The sequence below is a fragment of the Gavia stellata genome, chromosome 3 (genome assembly GCF_030936135.1).
Source record: "Gavia stellata isolate bGavSte3 chromosome 3, bGavSte3.hap2, whole genome shotgun sequence".
NCBI lineage: Eukaryota > Metazoa > Chordata > Aves > Gaviiformes > Gaviidae > Gavia > Gavia stellata.
The window spans coordinates 430,294-447,855 of NC_082596.1; the positions used below are offsets into that span (position 1 = coordinate 430,294).

General features: G+C 59.5%; 1 protein-coding gene across 1 annotated transcript in view; it reads left to right on the forward strand.

Moving 5' to 3' along the window:
• Window positions 1-1,986: 1,986 nt before the first annotated feature.
• Window positions 1,987-17,562, forward strand: part of EPPK1 (epiplakin 1) — a 37,760-nt gene continuing 22,184 nt past the window's right edge. Inside the window, exon 1 of the mRNA XM_059836255.1 lies at window positions 1,987-17,152. Coding sequence (XP_059692238.1) covers window positions 1,987-17,152 — 15,166 coding nt within the window. The remainder of the gene's footprint in view (window positions 17,153-17,562) is intronic.

Genomic DNA, 17,562 nt, shown 5'->3' on the forward strand with positions numbered 1-17,562 from the left:
TGGCAGTCCCGCCCGCCATCCCCACCTCTTGGCACCAGAGCCAGGTGCAATCCTGAACCTGCAAACATTGCTTGGGCAGATCCGAGCCCGTGCGGCTGTGCTCGCACTGACATCACAGCGCGGATGCAGCCGGCACCTGTTGGGACCTTTCCCCCAGGACGGGCAGCGAGCCTGGAGCACGGCTGGGACAGAGGAGCCCTTGCAGGAGAAGGTGCTGGCCTGGCCCGGGAGGCGCGGGATGAGCTGGAGTGGGAACACAGGGACAGAGCCCAGTGCACAGAGCCCCGTTGGAGTGACTGGCCCTGCGGTGAGCAGGGCCCCAGGCACAGCACCCGCTGGCACTGGTACGCTGCTCTGCACTCCTTGGTGTGTTTGCACTGGTGGCTCAGGGAAGGATGTGGGTCTGTGAGCCCCAGGCAGGATCCGCGCCCCAGCGCTGGTGCGGGCAGCAAGATACGGCTGGTCCGCACCATCCCCGCTCAGCGCGACCGCCGCAGGACGGTCAGCGTGGCACCAACTCTCCCTGGGGCTGCTGTGCCAGCGCCCTTCCCCTCCACCTCCACGTACAGCGGTGCGTACCACGGGCTAGCCCTGCTCTGGCTGCGTCCTTGCAGCCAGGTCCAGAGATGCTGGCGGGCAGCAGCGTGACCCAGCCAGCTCATCTGGGGGAGCTCGGGCAAGCGGGTCTCCTCGGCCTGCCGCAGCGCTTTGTGCTTGGTCTCACCTGCTTCCGTAGGGCCAGTCCAGCTCTGTCACACCCCACTCTGCACTGGGGCCAGGGGGTCTGCATTAAGGGATGCGACTCACGAGGGAGTCGGTGCTATCTATGCAACCTCCTGCTGCAGGACCGGCTTCCAGCCTGAGGACTGAAGGGTGCCAGGCACAGATGTCCTGCTGTGCAAGGCTGCAGGCAGTGAGGCTCCGCTGCAGCAGCGTGTGCCGCAGCCATAGCCTGGAGGCTGTGGCTGACCACGGCTCCCAGATCTCTGCACAGCCTGTACCCAGCCGCAAGCGCCCTCCAGCCTTCCAGTGTGCACAGCCCAGCGCTCGACGGCCTCATACTCCCTCCAGCACCATCACTTGACTGTATAATGGCTGTATTGTGGTTGATCCCAGCGTGCCCAGGAGCTTTCCAAACATGAGTGCAGGCATGCAGATCTGTGTGCTCCTAGTGTGGCCTGCTGCCCCCACCCGCTTCTCCTTCTGCTGCCCCCTCGACCTTCCCATGCTTTCTGAGCAATGCAAGGAGGGCAGATGCTGCATCTCAGTGCAGCAGTCGGCACCGGGGAAAGGGCCTCCAGGCTTCTTCTGGGTGCACGGCAGCTCCAGCCCCTGCTCCCAGCTCCTGCTGACCGGTGCTGCTGTGGGGAGTGTGCCGGGGGACCAGGCTGACCCCCTGTCCCTGGCAGAGGGGAGCAGCCTTTCCATGCTGGCTCAGGGTTTGTTCATCCCTGTGTCAGCGTCAGCAGCAGCCTGAGTGAGTGCCGGCACTCCCTGCCGGTTGCGGCTTTTGGCTGGTGCTTTGCCCCAAGCCCAGCCACCCTCCAGGACTTTGAAGCGCTGCACAAGGCTTCTGTGCAGGGACAAGCCCTGCACAGACTGGTGGTCAAATGCACGTGACAGCTCGTGGGGGCTTTACTCCTCACAGGAGCCAGGACTGTCTCAGCCCAGTGCTCCACAGGTCCCACTGGTGCTTCTGCTCCGGTCTCTCTCACGCTGACATGTCCTAGTGCACCCAGCAAGTCTAGCTCAGAAAGCAGAGGGTGCTTGCATCTGGCAGGTCTGGTTCAGCATGTCAGGGACCCGGACACTGCCCTGAACATGCTCAGCCTTTGGCTTTTACTTGTTCCTGCCTGCAAGGTATTTCTTTGGTTTTATTTCACCGTATTTAGCATGCAAACCATAGAAAAGTTGATTTCTCACCAAGCTTTCCCATTCTCTCCCCTCTCTCCAGAGTCTTGACAGCTGTGCGAGGAGTGCAGGAGGATGGAGAGCAAGCCAGCAGTGAATGGCCATGCTGCCCCCATCTCTCACCAGGAGGACATGCCAGGAGCAAACTGCTTGTGCCGGGACGTACTGCCTTGCAAACAGAAAAAAGCAGCTGATGGGGATGTGATGGTGCTGGATGCTTCTAGTGAGCCCTCGGAGGCAGCTGGCAGCATTGCTGGAGTGTATGTGGAGGCTTCTAAGAAGATAATGAGCTTTTATGATGCCACCAGAGAGCACCTTCTGAGTTTGGATTCGGCACTCTGTCTTCTCGAGGCCCAGGCAGCCACGGGCTTCATCACTGACCCGGTGAAGAACAGGCGTGTGTCTGTAGCAGAAGCCACGCAGCTGGGACTGGTGGGGCTGGAGCTGAAGGAGAGGCTGCTCTCTGCAGAGAAAGCTGCTACTGGCTTTGCGGACCCCTACACAGAAGAGAAAATCTCCCTCTACCAGGCCATCCAGAAGGACCTGATCGGGAGGGAGCAAGGTATTCGGCTGCTAGAGGCCCAGATTGCAACCGGAGGCATCATTGACCCAGCCACCGGCTGCCGGCTCCCCCCAGATGTTGCCTGTGAGAGGGGATATTTAAATGAAGAGATGAGACAGCTCCTCTCTGACCCCAGCAATGAGGACAGCAAAGGGTTCCTCAACCCCAGTACTATGGAGAGGGTCACTTATATGGAGCTTGTAAAGAGGTGTGTCGTTGATCCGGCCTCAGGCTTCCTCCTCTTGCCCCTGCAAATCACGTTCCCAGGGCTGGGAGGGAGGGTGAGCAGCAGGGATCTGCTGGACGCTGGCATCATCAGCCCTGACACGTTCAGAGGTCTTGAGGAGGGAAGAGTTTCTGCCCAGGAGGTAGCAGAGGACAACTCTGTACAGCAGTTCCTGCACGGGACAAGGAGCGTGGCTGGTGTTGTCCTGCCTTCCAGTGAGCGGAAGAGCCTTTACCAGGCACTGAGAGAGCATCTCCTCGTGCCTGGTGCTGCTCTGATGCTCCTGCAAGTCCAGGCCTCCACCGGCAGCCTGACGGACCCCATAAAGAACAAAAGCTACTCAGTTGATGAGGCTGTCAGGGTTGGTCTCATCGGCCCAGAGCTTCATGAGAAACTGTCTTCAGCTGAGAGGTCCATCACTGGATACAGGGATCCCTACACTGGAGAAATGCTCTCTCTGTTCCAAGCCATCAGGAAGGGCTTTATCCCCAAGGATCATGGCATTTGCCTTCTGGAGGCCCAGATGGCCACGGGGGGTATAATTGCTCCAGGCAGGCACCTCCGTGTCCCCACAGAGACAGCTTGCAAGTGGGGGTACCTGGATGAGGCCACAAGACAGCTCCTCTCCAGTCCTACCGATGACATGAAAGGGTTCTTCGACCCCAGCTCCAAGGAGAAGATGATCTATGCAGACCTGCTCAAGCATTGTGTCACTGATCCCAAAACGGGGCTCCTTCTGCTGCCACTTGCTGGAGAAAGCAGAGAAGGATCCGAGGGAACCCACCTCTTCTTTGACCATAGGACCCAGACAGCTCTGGAAAACACACAGGTACCCATTGGTTTAGGTAAATTCAAGGGAAAGTCGGTGTCTCTCTGGAAACTCCTCTTCTCAGACTACATCCAGGGTGAGCGAAGAGCTGCTCTCACCCAGCAGTACCTTGCAGGAACGCTCTCTACACAAGAACTGGGTAAGGCAGTCAGTGCCACCATTGAGGAAATGGCTTCCACTGCTAATGTCACCTTTGAAGGACTGAGGGACCAGGTGACAGCTGACCAGCTCCTGAGCTCTGAAATCATCAACAAAGATTTGTTTAAGAAACTGAAGGAGGGAGAAACATCAGCCAAAGAAGTTGTCAGCATGGACACTGTCAAAAAGTACCTGCAAGGAACAGGTAGCATTGGTGGGCTCCTGCTTCCTGACTCCCAGGAGAAGATCAGCATCTACCAGGCAAAGCGGAAAGGACTCTTAAGGCCAGGAACATCACTGATCCTTCTGGAGGCACAGGCTGCTACTGGATTTATCATTGACCCAGCTGCCAACAAAAGGTATTCTGTGGATGAGGCATTAAGAGCGAACGTCATTGGCCCAGATGTTTATGATAAGCTACTGACTGCAGAGAAATCAGTCACCGGCTACAGAGATCCTTACTCAGGAAACAAGATCTCCCTCTTCCAGGCCATGAAGAAGGAGCTCATCGTCAAGGAGCACGCTATCCGCCTGCTCGAGGCCCAGATCGCCACCGGCGGCATCATCGACCCCGTCAACAGCCACCGCATCCCTGTGGAGGTGGCCTACCGGCGCGGCTACTTCGACAAGAAGGTGAACTTAATCCTTTCTGATCCCACCGACGACACCAAGGGCTTCTTCGACCCCAACACCCACGAGAACCTCACCTACCTGCAGCTGAAGGAGAAGTGCATCACAGAGTCCTCCACTGGGCTCTGCCTCCTTCCTCTGAACAGCAGGAAGCGCCAGTTCATTGATGACACCACCAGACGGGTGTTCAGGAGCTCCTGGCTGCCGGTCAGGTTTGGGCGGTTACGGGGGGAGAAGGTCTCTGTGTGGGACTTGCTGAACTCCGAGTACTTCAGCGAGGGGAGGCGCCGGGAGATATTCAACCACTACCAGCTGAGGAAGCTCACCCTGGAGCAAATCCGGATCATGTTGGAGGAGGAAATGAAAAAATGGGCCCCCATCAAATTCCCAGCCATGAGAGGCAGCGTCAGCGCTTACCACCTGATGGAAACAGGTGTCATTGACAAGGCCCTGTTTGAGAAGGTGTTGGAGGGATCCGTCACACCGGAGGAAGTCCTGCGCATGGACTCTGTCAGAAAGTACCTCTATGGCTCTGGCAGCATTGGGGGGATTGTACTCCAGCCGTCAAACCAGAGGATAAGCATTTATGAGGCCATGAAGAAAAACATTGTGGTACCAGGAGTAGCCCTCCCACTGCTAGAGGCCCAGGCTGCCACAGGCTTCATCATTGACCCAGTCAACAACCAGAAACTCTGTGTGGATGACGCCATCAAGGAGGGAGTCATTGGGCCAGAAGTCCATGAGAAGCTGCAGCATGCAGAAGGGGCTGTAACAGGCTATAAAGATCCTTTCACAGGCAAGAAGATACCCCTCTTCCAGGCGATGAAGAAGGGCCTGATTCCTGACAAACAGGCCATGCAGTTGATGGAGGTGCAGATGGCTACAGGAGGCATCATTGACCCAACATGTGGCCACCATATCCCCATAGAATCTGCCCAGAAGCGAGGGTGCCTGGATGAGGACACAAGCAAGGCCCTTTCTAAGCCCAGTGACAACAGAGCCTTCTGCACCCCAGACAGCAAAGAGACCGTCACCTATGCCGAGCTAATCAAGCGCTGCCAGAAGGACGAGATCTCTGGCTTCCACTTGCTGCCTCTGCCACAGACAGCTGCTCCTGCCTACACCGACGAACAAATCCAACGGATTTTTAAGGAAACTGTGGTGAAGGAAAAAGGGGTCTCCCTCTGGGACCTAATCCACTCTGGGTATTTCACTGAGGAGCAGAGGAGCGACTTCATGGAGAGGTTCAGGTCTGAGGAAATGCCACTGCAGCAGCTGGTTGCTCTTGTGTTCAGACTGGTTGGGGAGATGGAAATGAAAGCCTGCACGCACATCACCCTGGAAGGCTTGCGGGGCAGTGTCCCTGCAGTCTGGCTGCTGGATGCTGGCATCATTACTGAGAAGACATTTGAAGAACTGGCTCAGGGCATAAGAACTCCCGAGGAAGTGGCTGCCATGGAGAGTGTGAAGAGGTACTTGCAGGGCACAGGCAGCATTGCTGGGGTATTCATAGAGGCATCCAAAAAGAAGATGAGCTTTTACGATGCCATGAAAAATGATCTCCTCCTCCCTGGGGCTGCTCTGAGGCTGCTAGAAGCCCAGGCAGCCACAGGATACCTAACTGACCCAGCAACAAACCGGAGACTCAACGTGAGGGATGCTGTGAAAGCAGCTGTTGTTGGTGAAGAGCTCACCGAAAAACTTCTTCTAGCTGAGAGGGCAGCGACTGGCTACACAGACCCCTACACGGGGAGCTCCATCTCACTATGCCAAGCACTCAGGAAAGAGCTGATTCCCCTGGGAGATGCTATTCCCTTGCTAGAGGCCCAGCTGGCTACAGGAGGGGTCATTGATCCCATTCACCACCATCACCTTCCGCTCCAGGCTGCATGCAGATATGGCTTCTACGATGAGGACCTGAACCAGACCCTCTCTCAGCTGAATGACAGCACCAAAATCTTTTTTGATCCAAACACAAAGGATAATGTGACCTACCAGCAGCTGAAGGACAGGTGCATTCATGAGGCTGAGTCAGGTCTCTGGCTCCTTCCTCTGTCAGAAAACGCGATGTTCTGTGTGGATGAACAAACCATGGAGGTGCTGAAATCTGTGACTGTTTGTGTCAACATAGGGCGGTTCAAAGGACAGACAGTGTCAGTCTGGGACCTTCTCAACTCTGAATACCTCTCAGACCGCAAGAGAAGAGAGCTAGTGCAAAAGTACAAAGATGACAATACTGAAGTGCTACGTGAAATCGTAACAATTGTCACCACAATCATCAATGAGACTGAGACACAAGGCAAGAAGTTTGCATTCAAGGGCCTGCGGAAAAGAGTATCCGCCAGTGACCTCTTCCAGTCTCAACTGATAGACAAAAAAACCCTCGATGAGCTCAACCAGGGGAAGAAAACAGTCAAAGAAGTCACTGAAATGGACTCTGTCCGCAGGTACCTGGAGGGCAGCAATTTCATAGCAGGGGTCCTTATACAGCCAAGCAACGACAAGATGAGCATCTACCAGGCCATGAGGAAGGGCATCCTGAGGCCTGGGACAGCATTGGTGCTGCTGGAGGCACAGGCTGCCACTGGCTACATCATTGACCCAGAGAAAAACAAGAAGTTTTCAGTGGAGGAAGCATTAACTGCAGGTTTAATTGGAGGGGAGATTTTTGAAAAGCTACTCTGTGCAGAAAGAGCCGTGACAGGCTACACCGACCCCTACACAAAAGCCCCAATGTCCCTATTTGAAGCTATGAACCAAGGACTGATTGTGAAGAGCCACGGTATCCGCCTGCTCGAGGCCCAGATCGCCACCGGCGGCATCATCGACCCCGTGCACAGCCACCGTATCCCCGTAGAGGTGGCCTACCAGCGTGGCTACTTTGACCAGGAGATGAACCAGATCCTCTCCGACCCCACCGACGACACCAAGGGCTTCTTCGACCCCAACACCCACGAGAACCTCACCTACATGCAGCTCCTGGAGAGATGTGTCCAAGATTCAGAGACTGGGTTGTACATGCTGCAAGTTGTACAGGAAGGAGGAAAGTACTTCTACATTGATGAACTTACAAAACAGGTTTTGCGCTCAAAGCCCCTTGAAGTGAAAGTTGGAAAGTTTAAGGACCAAACAGTTTCCGTCTGGGAAATTCTCTGCTCTCATTACGTCTCCGAGCAGAAAAGGAAAGAACTAGTGATGCAGTACAAATGCAAAACCGTCACACTGGAAGATCTTATAACCCTCATCCTCAAAATAATTGAGGATGCAGAGCAAAAAGCAGAAGCCCTCAAGGTTAAAGGACTCCGGGGGGATGTGTCAATATCAGAATTGTTTAACTCTGAGATCATTGACAAGAAAACTCTAGATCAGCTCCAGGATGGGAGTCTCACGCTTGCCAGTCTCACAAAGAGGGAGACCATCAACAGGTACTTGGATGGCACTGGATGCATTGCTGGGGTTCTACTCCCATCAAGGAAAGAGAAGATGAGCATCTACCAGGCCCTGAAAAAGGGCTTACTCACAGAGCAATGTGCCCTGGGGCTGCTGGAGGCACAGGCTGCCACTGGTTTTCTCATTGACCCACTGAAAAATAAGAAGCTTTCCGTGGATGAGGCTGTCTCGTCGGGGCTGGTGGGCAGCAACTTGCACAAGAAGCTCCTGTTGGCAGAGAAAGCTGTGACAGGATACACAGATCCTCATGCAGGAAATAAAATATCCCTCTTCCAGGCCATAAGGCAAAAGATAACAGTCAAGGAGCACAGCATCCACCTGCTTGAGGCCCAGCTCGCCACTGGTGGCATCATTGACCCCACGCACAGCCACCGCCTCCCTGTGGAGGTGGCCTACCGTCGTGGCTACTTGGATGAAGATATGTTTCTCCTACTTTCTGATCCAGATCATGGTAGCAAAGGTTTTATAGATCCAAACACTCATGAGAAAATCAGTTACAGTCAGCTCCTACAGAGATGTTCCAAAGACAGAGATACTGGATTGTACCTGCTGCAAGTCATGGAAAAAGATGATGACTATTTCTACATTGACGAGCAAACAAAAAATGCCCTATTATCTACAAAGGTACAAGTGCCTATTGGAAAATACAAAGGACATGTATTATCACTGTGGGAACTTCTCTGTTCTGAGTACATCACAGAAGACAAAAGAAAAGAACTGGTGAAAAAATATAAAGAGGAATCCCATCACATTATACAAGGAATCATTGATACAATACTAAATATCATTAAAGAAAAAGAAGAGCACAGGAGTGATGTCTGGTTCCAAGGACTCAGACAACAGATAACAGCATCAGAACTCCTCAGAGCACAGATAATTACAGAAGAAACAATGGAAAAACTCCATGAAGGAAAAGAGACGGCACAAGAAATAGCACAAATGGACAGTGTGAGAAGATACCTTGAGGGAACTGGAAGCATCGCCGGCGTGCTGGTGCCCTCCAAGGCCGACCCCGCCAAGATGGAGAAGATGAGCATCTACCAGGCCATGTGGAAGGGCATCCTGAGACCAGGGACAGCGCTGGTGCTGCTGGAGGCACAGGCTGCCACCGGCTTCGTTGTCGACCCGCTCACCAACAAGAAGCTTTCCGTGGACGAGGCCGTCTCGTCCGGGCTGGTGGGCAGCGAGCTACAAAAAAAGCTTCTTTGCGCAGAGAGAGCTGTGACAGGTTACACTGACCCCTGCACAGGACAAAAGATGTCACTCTTCCAGGCCATGAAGAAGGAGCTCATTGTCAAGGAGCACGGCATCCGCCTGCTCGAGGCCCAGATCGCCACCGGCGGCATCATCGACCCCGTGCACAGCCACCGCCTCCCCGTGGAGGTGGCCTACCGGCGCGGCTACTTTGACCAGGAGATGAACCAGATCCTCTCCGACCCCACCGATGACACCAAGGGCTTCTTCGACCCCAACACCCACGAGAACCTCACCTACATGCAGCTCCTCCGCCGCTGCGTGCCCGACCCGGACACGGGGCTGCTCATGCTCCAGCTGATGGACAAGGGCTCCGTGCTCTACCAGCTGACCGAGGACGCCCGGAAAGCCCTGCAGGCTGCCCGCACCACCATCAGCGTGGGGCTCTTCCAGGGCCAGAGCGTCACCGTCTGGGAGCTCCTCTTCTCCCGCTACATCCCCGACCACCGGCGCCAGGACCTCCTCCGGAAGTACAAGGCGGGGACAGTCACCATCTCGGAGATGATCAACCTCCTCACCGCCATCATCACCGGGGCTGAAGGCCAGGGCCACGGAGCTGCCCTGGCCCGCAAGCCGACGGAGCGGGAGGCCCCACCGCCGGCCGAGAACGGCGAGGCCACCGACTCCCGGCAGGAGCGGGAGCGGGAGCTGGAGCTGGAGCGGTCCCTGAAGTCCCGCACTGTCGAGGTCTCGGCGGATGGCTTCCACGGTAGGAAGGTCTCCCTGTGGGAGCTCCTCTTCTCCAAATACGTCTCCGAGGCAAAGAGGCAGGAGCTGCTGGGGAAGGTCCGGGCCGGGAGCCTGGCGCTGGACGAGCTGGCAAGGCTCCTCACCGTCCTCATCGAGGAGGCGGTGGAACGCAGCAGCAACGTGAAATTCACGGGCCTCAGGAGGCAGGTGACCGCCTCGGACCTGGTGGACTCGGGCATCATCGACAAGGACACGCTGGCCGACCTCGTCCAGGGCTCCAAGACGGTGGAGGAGGTGAAGGAAATGGCCTCCGTCAAGCGGTACCTGGACGGCACGGGCTGCATCGCCGGCGTGCTGGTGCCCTCCAAGGCCGACCCCGCCAAGATGGAGAAGATGAGCATCTACCAGGCCATGTGGAAGGGCATCCTGAGGCAGGGCACGGCCCTGGTGCTGCTGGAGGCGCAGGCTGCCACCGGCTTCGTCGTTGACCCGCTCACCAACAAGAAGCTCTCCGTGGACGAGGCCGTCTCGTCCGGGCTGGTGGGCAGCGAGCTGCACGAGAAGCTCCTGTCGGCCGAGAGGGCCGTGACGGGCTACACCGACCCCTACACCGGCGACCAGATCTCCCTCTTCCAGGCCATGAAGAAGGAGCTCATTGTCAAGGAGCACGGCATCCGCCTGCTCGAGGCCCAGATCGCCACCGGCGGCATCATCGACCCCGTGCACAGCCACCGCCTCCCCGTGGAGGTGGCCTACCGGCGCGGCTACTTTGACCAGGAGATGAACCAGATCCTCTCCGACCCCACCGACGACACCAAGGGCTTCTTCGACCCCAACACCCACGAGAACCTCACCTACATGCAGCTCCTCCGCCGCTGCGTGCCCGACCCGGACACGGGGCTGCTCATGCTCCAGCTGATGGACAAGGGCTCCGTGCTCTACCAGCTGACCGAGGACGCCCGGAAAGCCCTGCAGGCTGCCCGCACCACCATCAGCGTGGGGCTCTTCCAGGGCCAGAGCGTCACCGTCTGGGAGCTCCTCTTCTCCCGCTACATCCCCGACCACCGGCGCCAGGACCTCCTCCGGAAGTACAAGGCGGGGACAGTCACCATCTCGGAGATGATCAACCTCCTCACCGCCATCATCACCGGGGCTGAAGGCCAGGGCCACGGAGCTGCCCTGGCCTGCAAGCCGACGGAGCGGGAGGCCCCACCGCCGGCCGAGAACGGCGAGGCCACCGACTCCCGGCAGGAGCGGGAGCGGGAGCGGGAGCGGTCCCTGAAGTCCCGCACTGTCGAGGTCTCGGCGGATGGCTTCCACGGTAGGAAGGTCTCCCTGTGGGAGCTCCTCTTCTCCAAATACGTCTCCGAGGCAAAGAGGCAGGAGCTGCTGGGGAAGGTCCGGGCCGGGAGCCTGGCGCTGGACGAGCTGGCAAGGCTCCTCACCGTCCTCATCGAGGAGGCGGTGGAACGCAGCAGCAACGTGAAATTCACGGGCCTCAGGAGGCAGGTGACCGCCTCGGACCTGGTGGACTCGGGCATCATCGACAAGGACACGCTGGCCGACCTCGTCCAGGGCTCCAAGACGGTGGAGGAGGTGAAGGAAATGGCCTCCGTCAAGCGGTACCTGGACGGCACGGGCTGCATCGCCGGCGTGCTGGTGCCCTCCAAGGCCGACCCCGCCAAGATGGAGAAGATGAGCATCTACCAGGCCATGTGGAAGGGCATCCTGAGGCAGGGCACGGCCCTGGTGCTGCTGGAGGCGCAGGCTGCCACCGGCTTCGTCGTTGACCCGCTCACCAACAAGAAGCTCTCCGTGGACGAGGCCGTCTCGTCCGGGCTGGTGGGCAGCGAGCTGCACGAGAAGCTCCTGTCGGCCGAGAGGGCCGTGACGGGCTACACCGACCCCTACACCGGCGACCAGATCTCCCTCTTCCAGGCCATGAAGAAGGAGCTCATTGTCAAGGAGCACGGCATCCGCCTGCTCGAGGCCCAGATCGCCACCGGCGGCATCATCGACCCCGTGCACAGCCACCGCCTCCCCGTGGAGGTGGCCTACCGGCGTGGCTACTTTGACCAGGAGATGAACCAGATCCTCTCCGACCCCACCGACGACACCAAGGGCTTCTTCGACCCCAACACCCACGAGAACCTCACCTACATGCAGCTCCTCCGCCGCTGCGTGCCCGACCCGGACACGGGGCTGCTCATGCTCCAGCTGATGGACAAGGGCTCCGTGCTCTACCAGCTGACCGAGGACGCCCGGAAAGCCCTGCAGGCTGCCCGCACCACCATCAGCGTGGGGCTCTTCCAGGGCCAGAGCGTCACCGTCTGGGAGCTCCTCTTCTCCCGCTACATCCCCGACCACCGGCGCCAGGACCTCCTCCGGAAGTACAAGGCGGGGACAGTCACCATCTCGGAGATGATCAACCTCCTCACCGCCATCATCACCAGGGCTGAAGGCCAGGGCCACGGAGCTGCCCTGGCCCGCAAGCCGACGGAGTGGGAGGCCCCACCGCCGGCCGAGAACGGCGAGGCCGCCGACTCCCGGCAGGAGCGGGAGCGGGAGCTGGAGCTGGAGCGGTCCCTGAAGTCCCGCACTGTCGAGGTCTCGGCGGATGGCTTCCACGGTAGGAAGGTCTCCCTGTGGGAGCTCCTCTTCTCCAAATACGTCTCCGAGGCAAAGAGGCAGGAGCTGCTGGGGAAGGTCCGGGCCGGGAGCCTGGCGCTGGACGAGCTGGCAAGGCTCCTCACCGTCCTCATCGAGGAGGCGGTGGAACGCAGCAGCAACGTGAAATTCACGGGCCTCAGGAGGCAGGTGACCGCCTCGGACCTGGTGGACTCGGGCATCATCGACAAGGACACGCTGGCCGACCTCGTCCAGGGCTCCAAGACGGTGGAGGAGGTGAAGGAAATGGCCTCCGTCAAGCGGTACCTGGACGGCACGGGCTGCATCGCCGGCGTGCTGGTGCCCTCCAAGGCCGACCCCGCCAAGATGGAGAAGATGAGCATCTACCAGGCCATGTGGAAGGGCATCCTGAGGCAGGGCACGGCCCTGGTGCTGCTGGAGGCGCAGGCTGCCACCGGCTTCGTCGTTGACCCGCTCACCAACAAGAAGCTCTCCGTGGACGAGGCCGTCTCGTCCGGGCTGGTGGGCAGCGAGCTGCACGAGAAGCTCCTGTCGGCCGAGAGGGCCGTGACGGGCTACACCGACCCCTACACCGGCGACCAGATCTCCCTCTTCCAGGCCATGAAGAAGGAGCTCATTGTCAAGGAGCACGGCATCCGCCTGCTCGAGGCCCAGATCGCCACCGGCGGCATCATCGACCCCGTGCACAGCCACCGCCTCCCCGTGGAGGTGGCCTACCGGCGCGGCTACTTTGACCAGGAGATGAACCAGATCCTCTCCGACCCCACCGACGACACCAAGGGCTTCTTCGACCCCAACACCCACGAGAACCTCACCTACATGCAGCTCCTCCGCCGCTGCGTGCCCGACCCGGACACGGGGCTGCTCATGCTCCAGCTGATGGACAAGGGCTCCGTGCTCTACCAGCTGACCGAGGACGCCCGGAAAGCCCTGCAGGCTGCCCGCACCACCATCAGCGTGGGGCTCTTCCAGGGCCAGAGCGTCACCGTCTGGGAGCTCCTCTTCTCCCGCTACATCCCCGACCACCGGCGCCAGGACCTCCTCCGGAAGTACAAGGCGGGGACAGTCACCATCTCGGAGATGATCAACCTCCTCACCGCCATCATCACCAGGGCTGAAGGCCAGGGCCACGGAGCTGCCCTGGCCCGCAAGCCGACGGAGTGGGAGGCCCCACCGCCGGCCGAGAACGGCGAGGCCGCCGACTCCCGGCAGGAGCGGGAGCGGGAGCTGGAGCTGGAGCGGTCCCTGAAGTCCCGCACTGTCGAGGTCTCGGCGGATGGCTTCCACAGTAGGAAGGTCTCCCTGTGGGAGCTCCTCTTCTCCAAATACGTCTCCGAGGCAAAGAGGCAGGAGCTGCTGGGGAAGGTCCGGGCCGGGAGCCTGGCGCTGGACGAGCTGGCAAGGCTCCTCACCGTCCTCATCGAGGAGGCGGTGGAACGCAGCAGCAACGTGAAATTCACGGGCCTCAGGAGGCAGGTGACCGCCTCGGACCTGGTGGACTCGGGCATCATCGACAAGGACACGCTGGCTGACCTCGTCCAGGGCTCCAAGACGGTGGAGGAGGTGAAGGAAATGGCCTCCGTCAAGCGCTACCTGGACGGCACGGGCTGCATCGCCGGCGTGCTGGTGCCCTCCAAGGCCGACCCCGCCAAGATGGAGAAGATGAGCATCTACCAGGCCATGTGGAAGGGCATCCTGAGGCAGGGCACGGCCCTGGTGCTGCTGGAGGCGCAGGCTGCCACCGGCTTCGTCGTTGACCCGCTCACCAACAAGAAGCTCTCCGTGGACGAGGCCGTCTCGTCCGGGCTGGTGGGCAGCGAGCTGCACGAGAAGCTCCTGTCGGCCGAGAGGGCCGTGACGGGCTACACCGACCCCTACACCGGCGACCAGATCTCCCTCTTCCAGGCCATGAAGAAGGAGCTCATTGTCAAGGAGCACGGCATCCGCCTGCTCGAGGCCCAGATCGCCACCGGCGGCATCATCGACCCCGTGCACAGCCACCGCCTCCCCGTGGAGGTGGCCTACCGGCGTGGCTACTTTGACCAGGAGATGAACCAGATCCTCTCCGACCCCACCGACGACACCAAGGGCTTCTTCGACCCCAACACCCACGAGAACCTCACCTACATGCAGCTCCTCCGCCGCTGCGTGCCCGACCCGGACACGGGGCTGCTCATGCTCCAGCTGATGGACAAGGGCTCCGTGCTCTACCAGCTGACCGAGGACGCCCGGAAAGCCCTGCAGGCTGCCCGCACCACCATCAGCGTGGGGCTCTTCCAGGGCCAGAGCGTCACCGTCTGGGAGCTCCTCTTCTCCCGCTACATCCCCGACCACCGGCGCCAGGACCTCCTCCGGAAGTACAAGGCGGGGACAGTCACCATCTCGGAGATGATCAACCTCCTCACCGCCATCATCACCAGGGCTGAAGGCCAGGGCCACGGAGCTGCCCTGGCCCGCAAGCCGACGGAGTGGGAGGCCCCACCGCCGGCCGAGAACGGCGAGGCCGCCGACTCCCGGCAGGAGCGGGAGCGGGAGCTGGAGCTGGAGCGGTCCCTGAAGTCCCGCACTGTCGAGGTCTCGGCGGATGGCTTCCACGGTAGGAAGGTCTCCCTGTGGGAGCTCCTCTTCTCCAAATACGTCTCCGAGGCAAAGAGGCAGGAGCTGCTGGGGAAGGTCCGGGCCGGGAGCCTGGCGCTGGACGAGCTGGCAAGGCTCCTCACCGTCCTCATCGAGGAGGCAGTGGAACGCAGCAGCAACGTGAAATTCACGGGCCTCAGGAGGCAGGTGACCGCCTCGGACCTGGTGGACTCGGGCATCATCGACAAGGACACGCTGGCCGACCTCGTCCAGGGCTCCAAGACGGTGGAGGAGGTGAAGGAAATGGCCTCCGTCAAGCGCTACCTGGACGGCACGGGCTGCATCGCCGGCGTGCTGGTGCCCTCCAAGGCCGACCCCGCCAAGATGGAGAAGATGAGCATCTACCAGGCCATGTGGAAGGGCATCCTGAGGCAGGGCACGGCCCTGGTGCTGCTGGAGGCGCAGGCTGCCACCGGCTTCGTCGTTGACCCGCTCACCAACAAGAAGCTCTCCGTGGACGAGGCCGTCTCGTCCGGGCTGGTGGGCAGCGAGCTGCACGAGAAGCTCCTGTCGGCCGAGAGGGCCGTGACGGGCTACACCGACCCCTACACCGGCGACCAGATCTCCCTCTTCCAGGCCATGAAGAAGGAGCTCATTGTCAAGGAGCACGGCATCCGCCTGCTCGAGGCCCAGATCGCCACCGGCGGCATCATCGACCCCGTGCACAGCCACCGCCTCCCCGTGGAGGTGGCCTACCGGCGCGGCTACTTTGACCAGGAGATGAACCAGATCCTCTCCGACCCCACCGACGACACCAAGGGCTTCTTCGACCCCACCGACGACACCAAGGGCTTCTTCGACCCCAACACCCACGAGAACCTCACCTACATGCAGCTCCTCCGCCGCTGCGTGCCCGACCCGGACACGGGGCTGCTCATGCTCCAGCTGATGGACAAGGGCTCCGTGCTCTACCAGCTGACCGAGGACGCCCGGAAAGCCCTGCAGGCTGCCCGCACCACCATCAGCGTGGGGCTCTTCCAGGGCCAGTGCGTCACCGTCTGGGAGCTCCTCTTCTCCCGCTACATCCCCGACCACCGGCGCCAGGACCTCCTCCGGAAGTACAAGGCGGGGACAGTCACCATCTCGGAGATGATCAACCTCCTCACCGCCATCATCACCGGGGCTGAAGGCCAGGGCCACGGAGCTGCCCTGGCCCGCAAGCCGACGGAGCGGGAGGCCCCACCGCCGGCCGAGAACGGCGAGGCCGCCGACTCCCGGCAGGAGCGGGAGCGGGAGCTGGAGCTGGAGCGGTCCCTGAAGTCCCGCACTGTCGAGGTCTCGGCGGATGGCTTCCACGGTAGGAAGGTCTCCCTGTGGGAGCTCCTCTTCTCCAAATACGTCTCCGAGGCAAAGAGGCAGGAGCTGCTGGGGAAGGTCCGGGCCGGGAGCCTGGCGCTGGACGAGCTGGCAAGGCTCCTCACCGTCCTCATCGAGGAGGCGGTGGAACGCAGCAGCAACGTGAAATTCACGGGCCTCAGGAGGCAGGTGACCGCCTCGGACCTGGTGGACTCGGGCATCATCGACAAGGACACACTGGCCGACCTCGTCCAGGGCTCCAAAACGGTGGAGGAGGTGAAGGAAATGGCCTCCGTCAAGCGCTACCTGGACGGCACGGGCTGCATCGCCGGCGTGCTGGTGCCCTCCAAGGCCGACCCCGCCAAGATGGAGAAGATGAGCATCTACCAGGCCATGTGGAAGGGCATCCTGAGGCAGGGCACGGCCCTGGTGCTGCTGGAGGCGCAGGCTGCCACCGGCTTCGTCGTTGACCCGCTCACCAACAAGAAGCTCTCCGTGGACGAGGCCGTCTCGTCCGGGCTGGTGGGCAGCGAGCTGCACGAGAAGCTCCTGTCGGCCGAGAGGGCCGTGACGGGCTACACCGACCCCTACACCGGCGACCAGATCTCCCTCTTCCAGGCCATGAAGAAGGAGCTCATTGTCAAGGAGCACGGCATCCGCCTGCTCGAGGCCCAGATCGCCACCGGCGGCATCATCGACCCCGTGCACAGCCACCGCCTCCCCGTGGAGGTGGCCTACCGGCGCGGCTACTTTGACCAGGAGATGAACCAGATCCTCTCCGACCCCACCGACGACACCAAGGGCTTCTTCGACCCCAACACCCACGAGAACCTCACCTACATGCAGCTCCTCCGCCGCTGCGTGTCTGACCCGGACACTGGTCTATATTTCCTTAATGTTTTTAGAAAATAATTGTAAATCCTGCATTTGTTTCTTTGTTATTGCATTGGTGAAACATTTAGCTATTGTGAATAGGTCTTTTGCTGATGGTATTTTTCTTTTTTTTTGTTTTAAATACTATTTTTAAAAATTCTAATTCAGTTCACACAATTATTTCATTGTTCTCTTTCCTTTTCAATTACATACCCCTGTCATGTATAGCTTTTAAGTGACTTCCCTGAGTATTGTTGTATAGCATATTAAGCCTTTGTCTTCTATAGTCTTTCAGGAATACCGCAATCAACCTCGGTTATCTCAGATAATTTTGGTGAAATACGTTTTCCTCATTTTCCTCATCCATGTTTAAAAGGGAAGTATGTCTTTTGTGGTGTTTGAGGTGTAGTGAGAGTG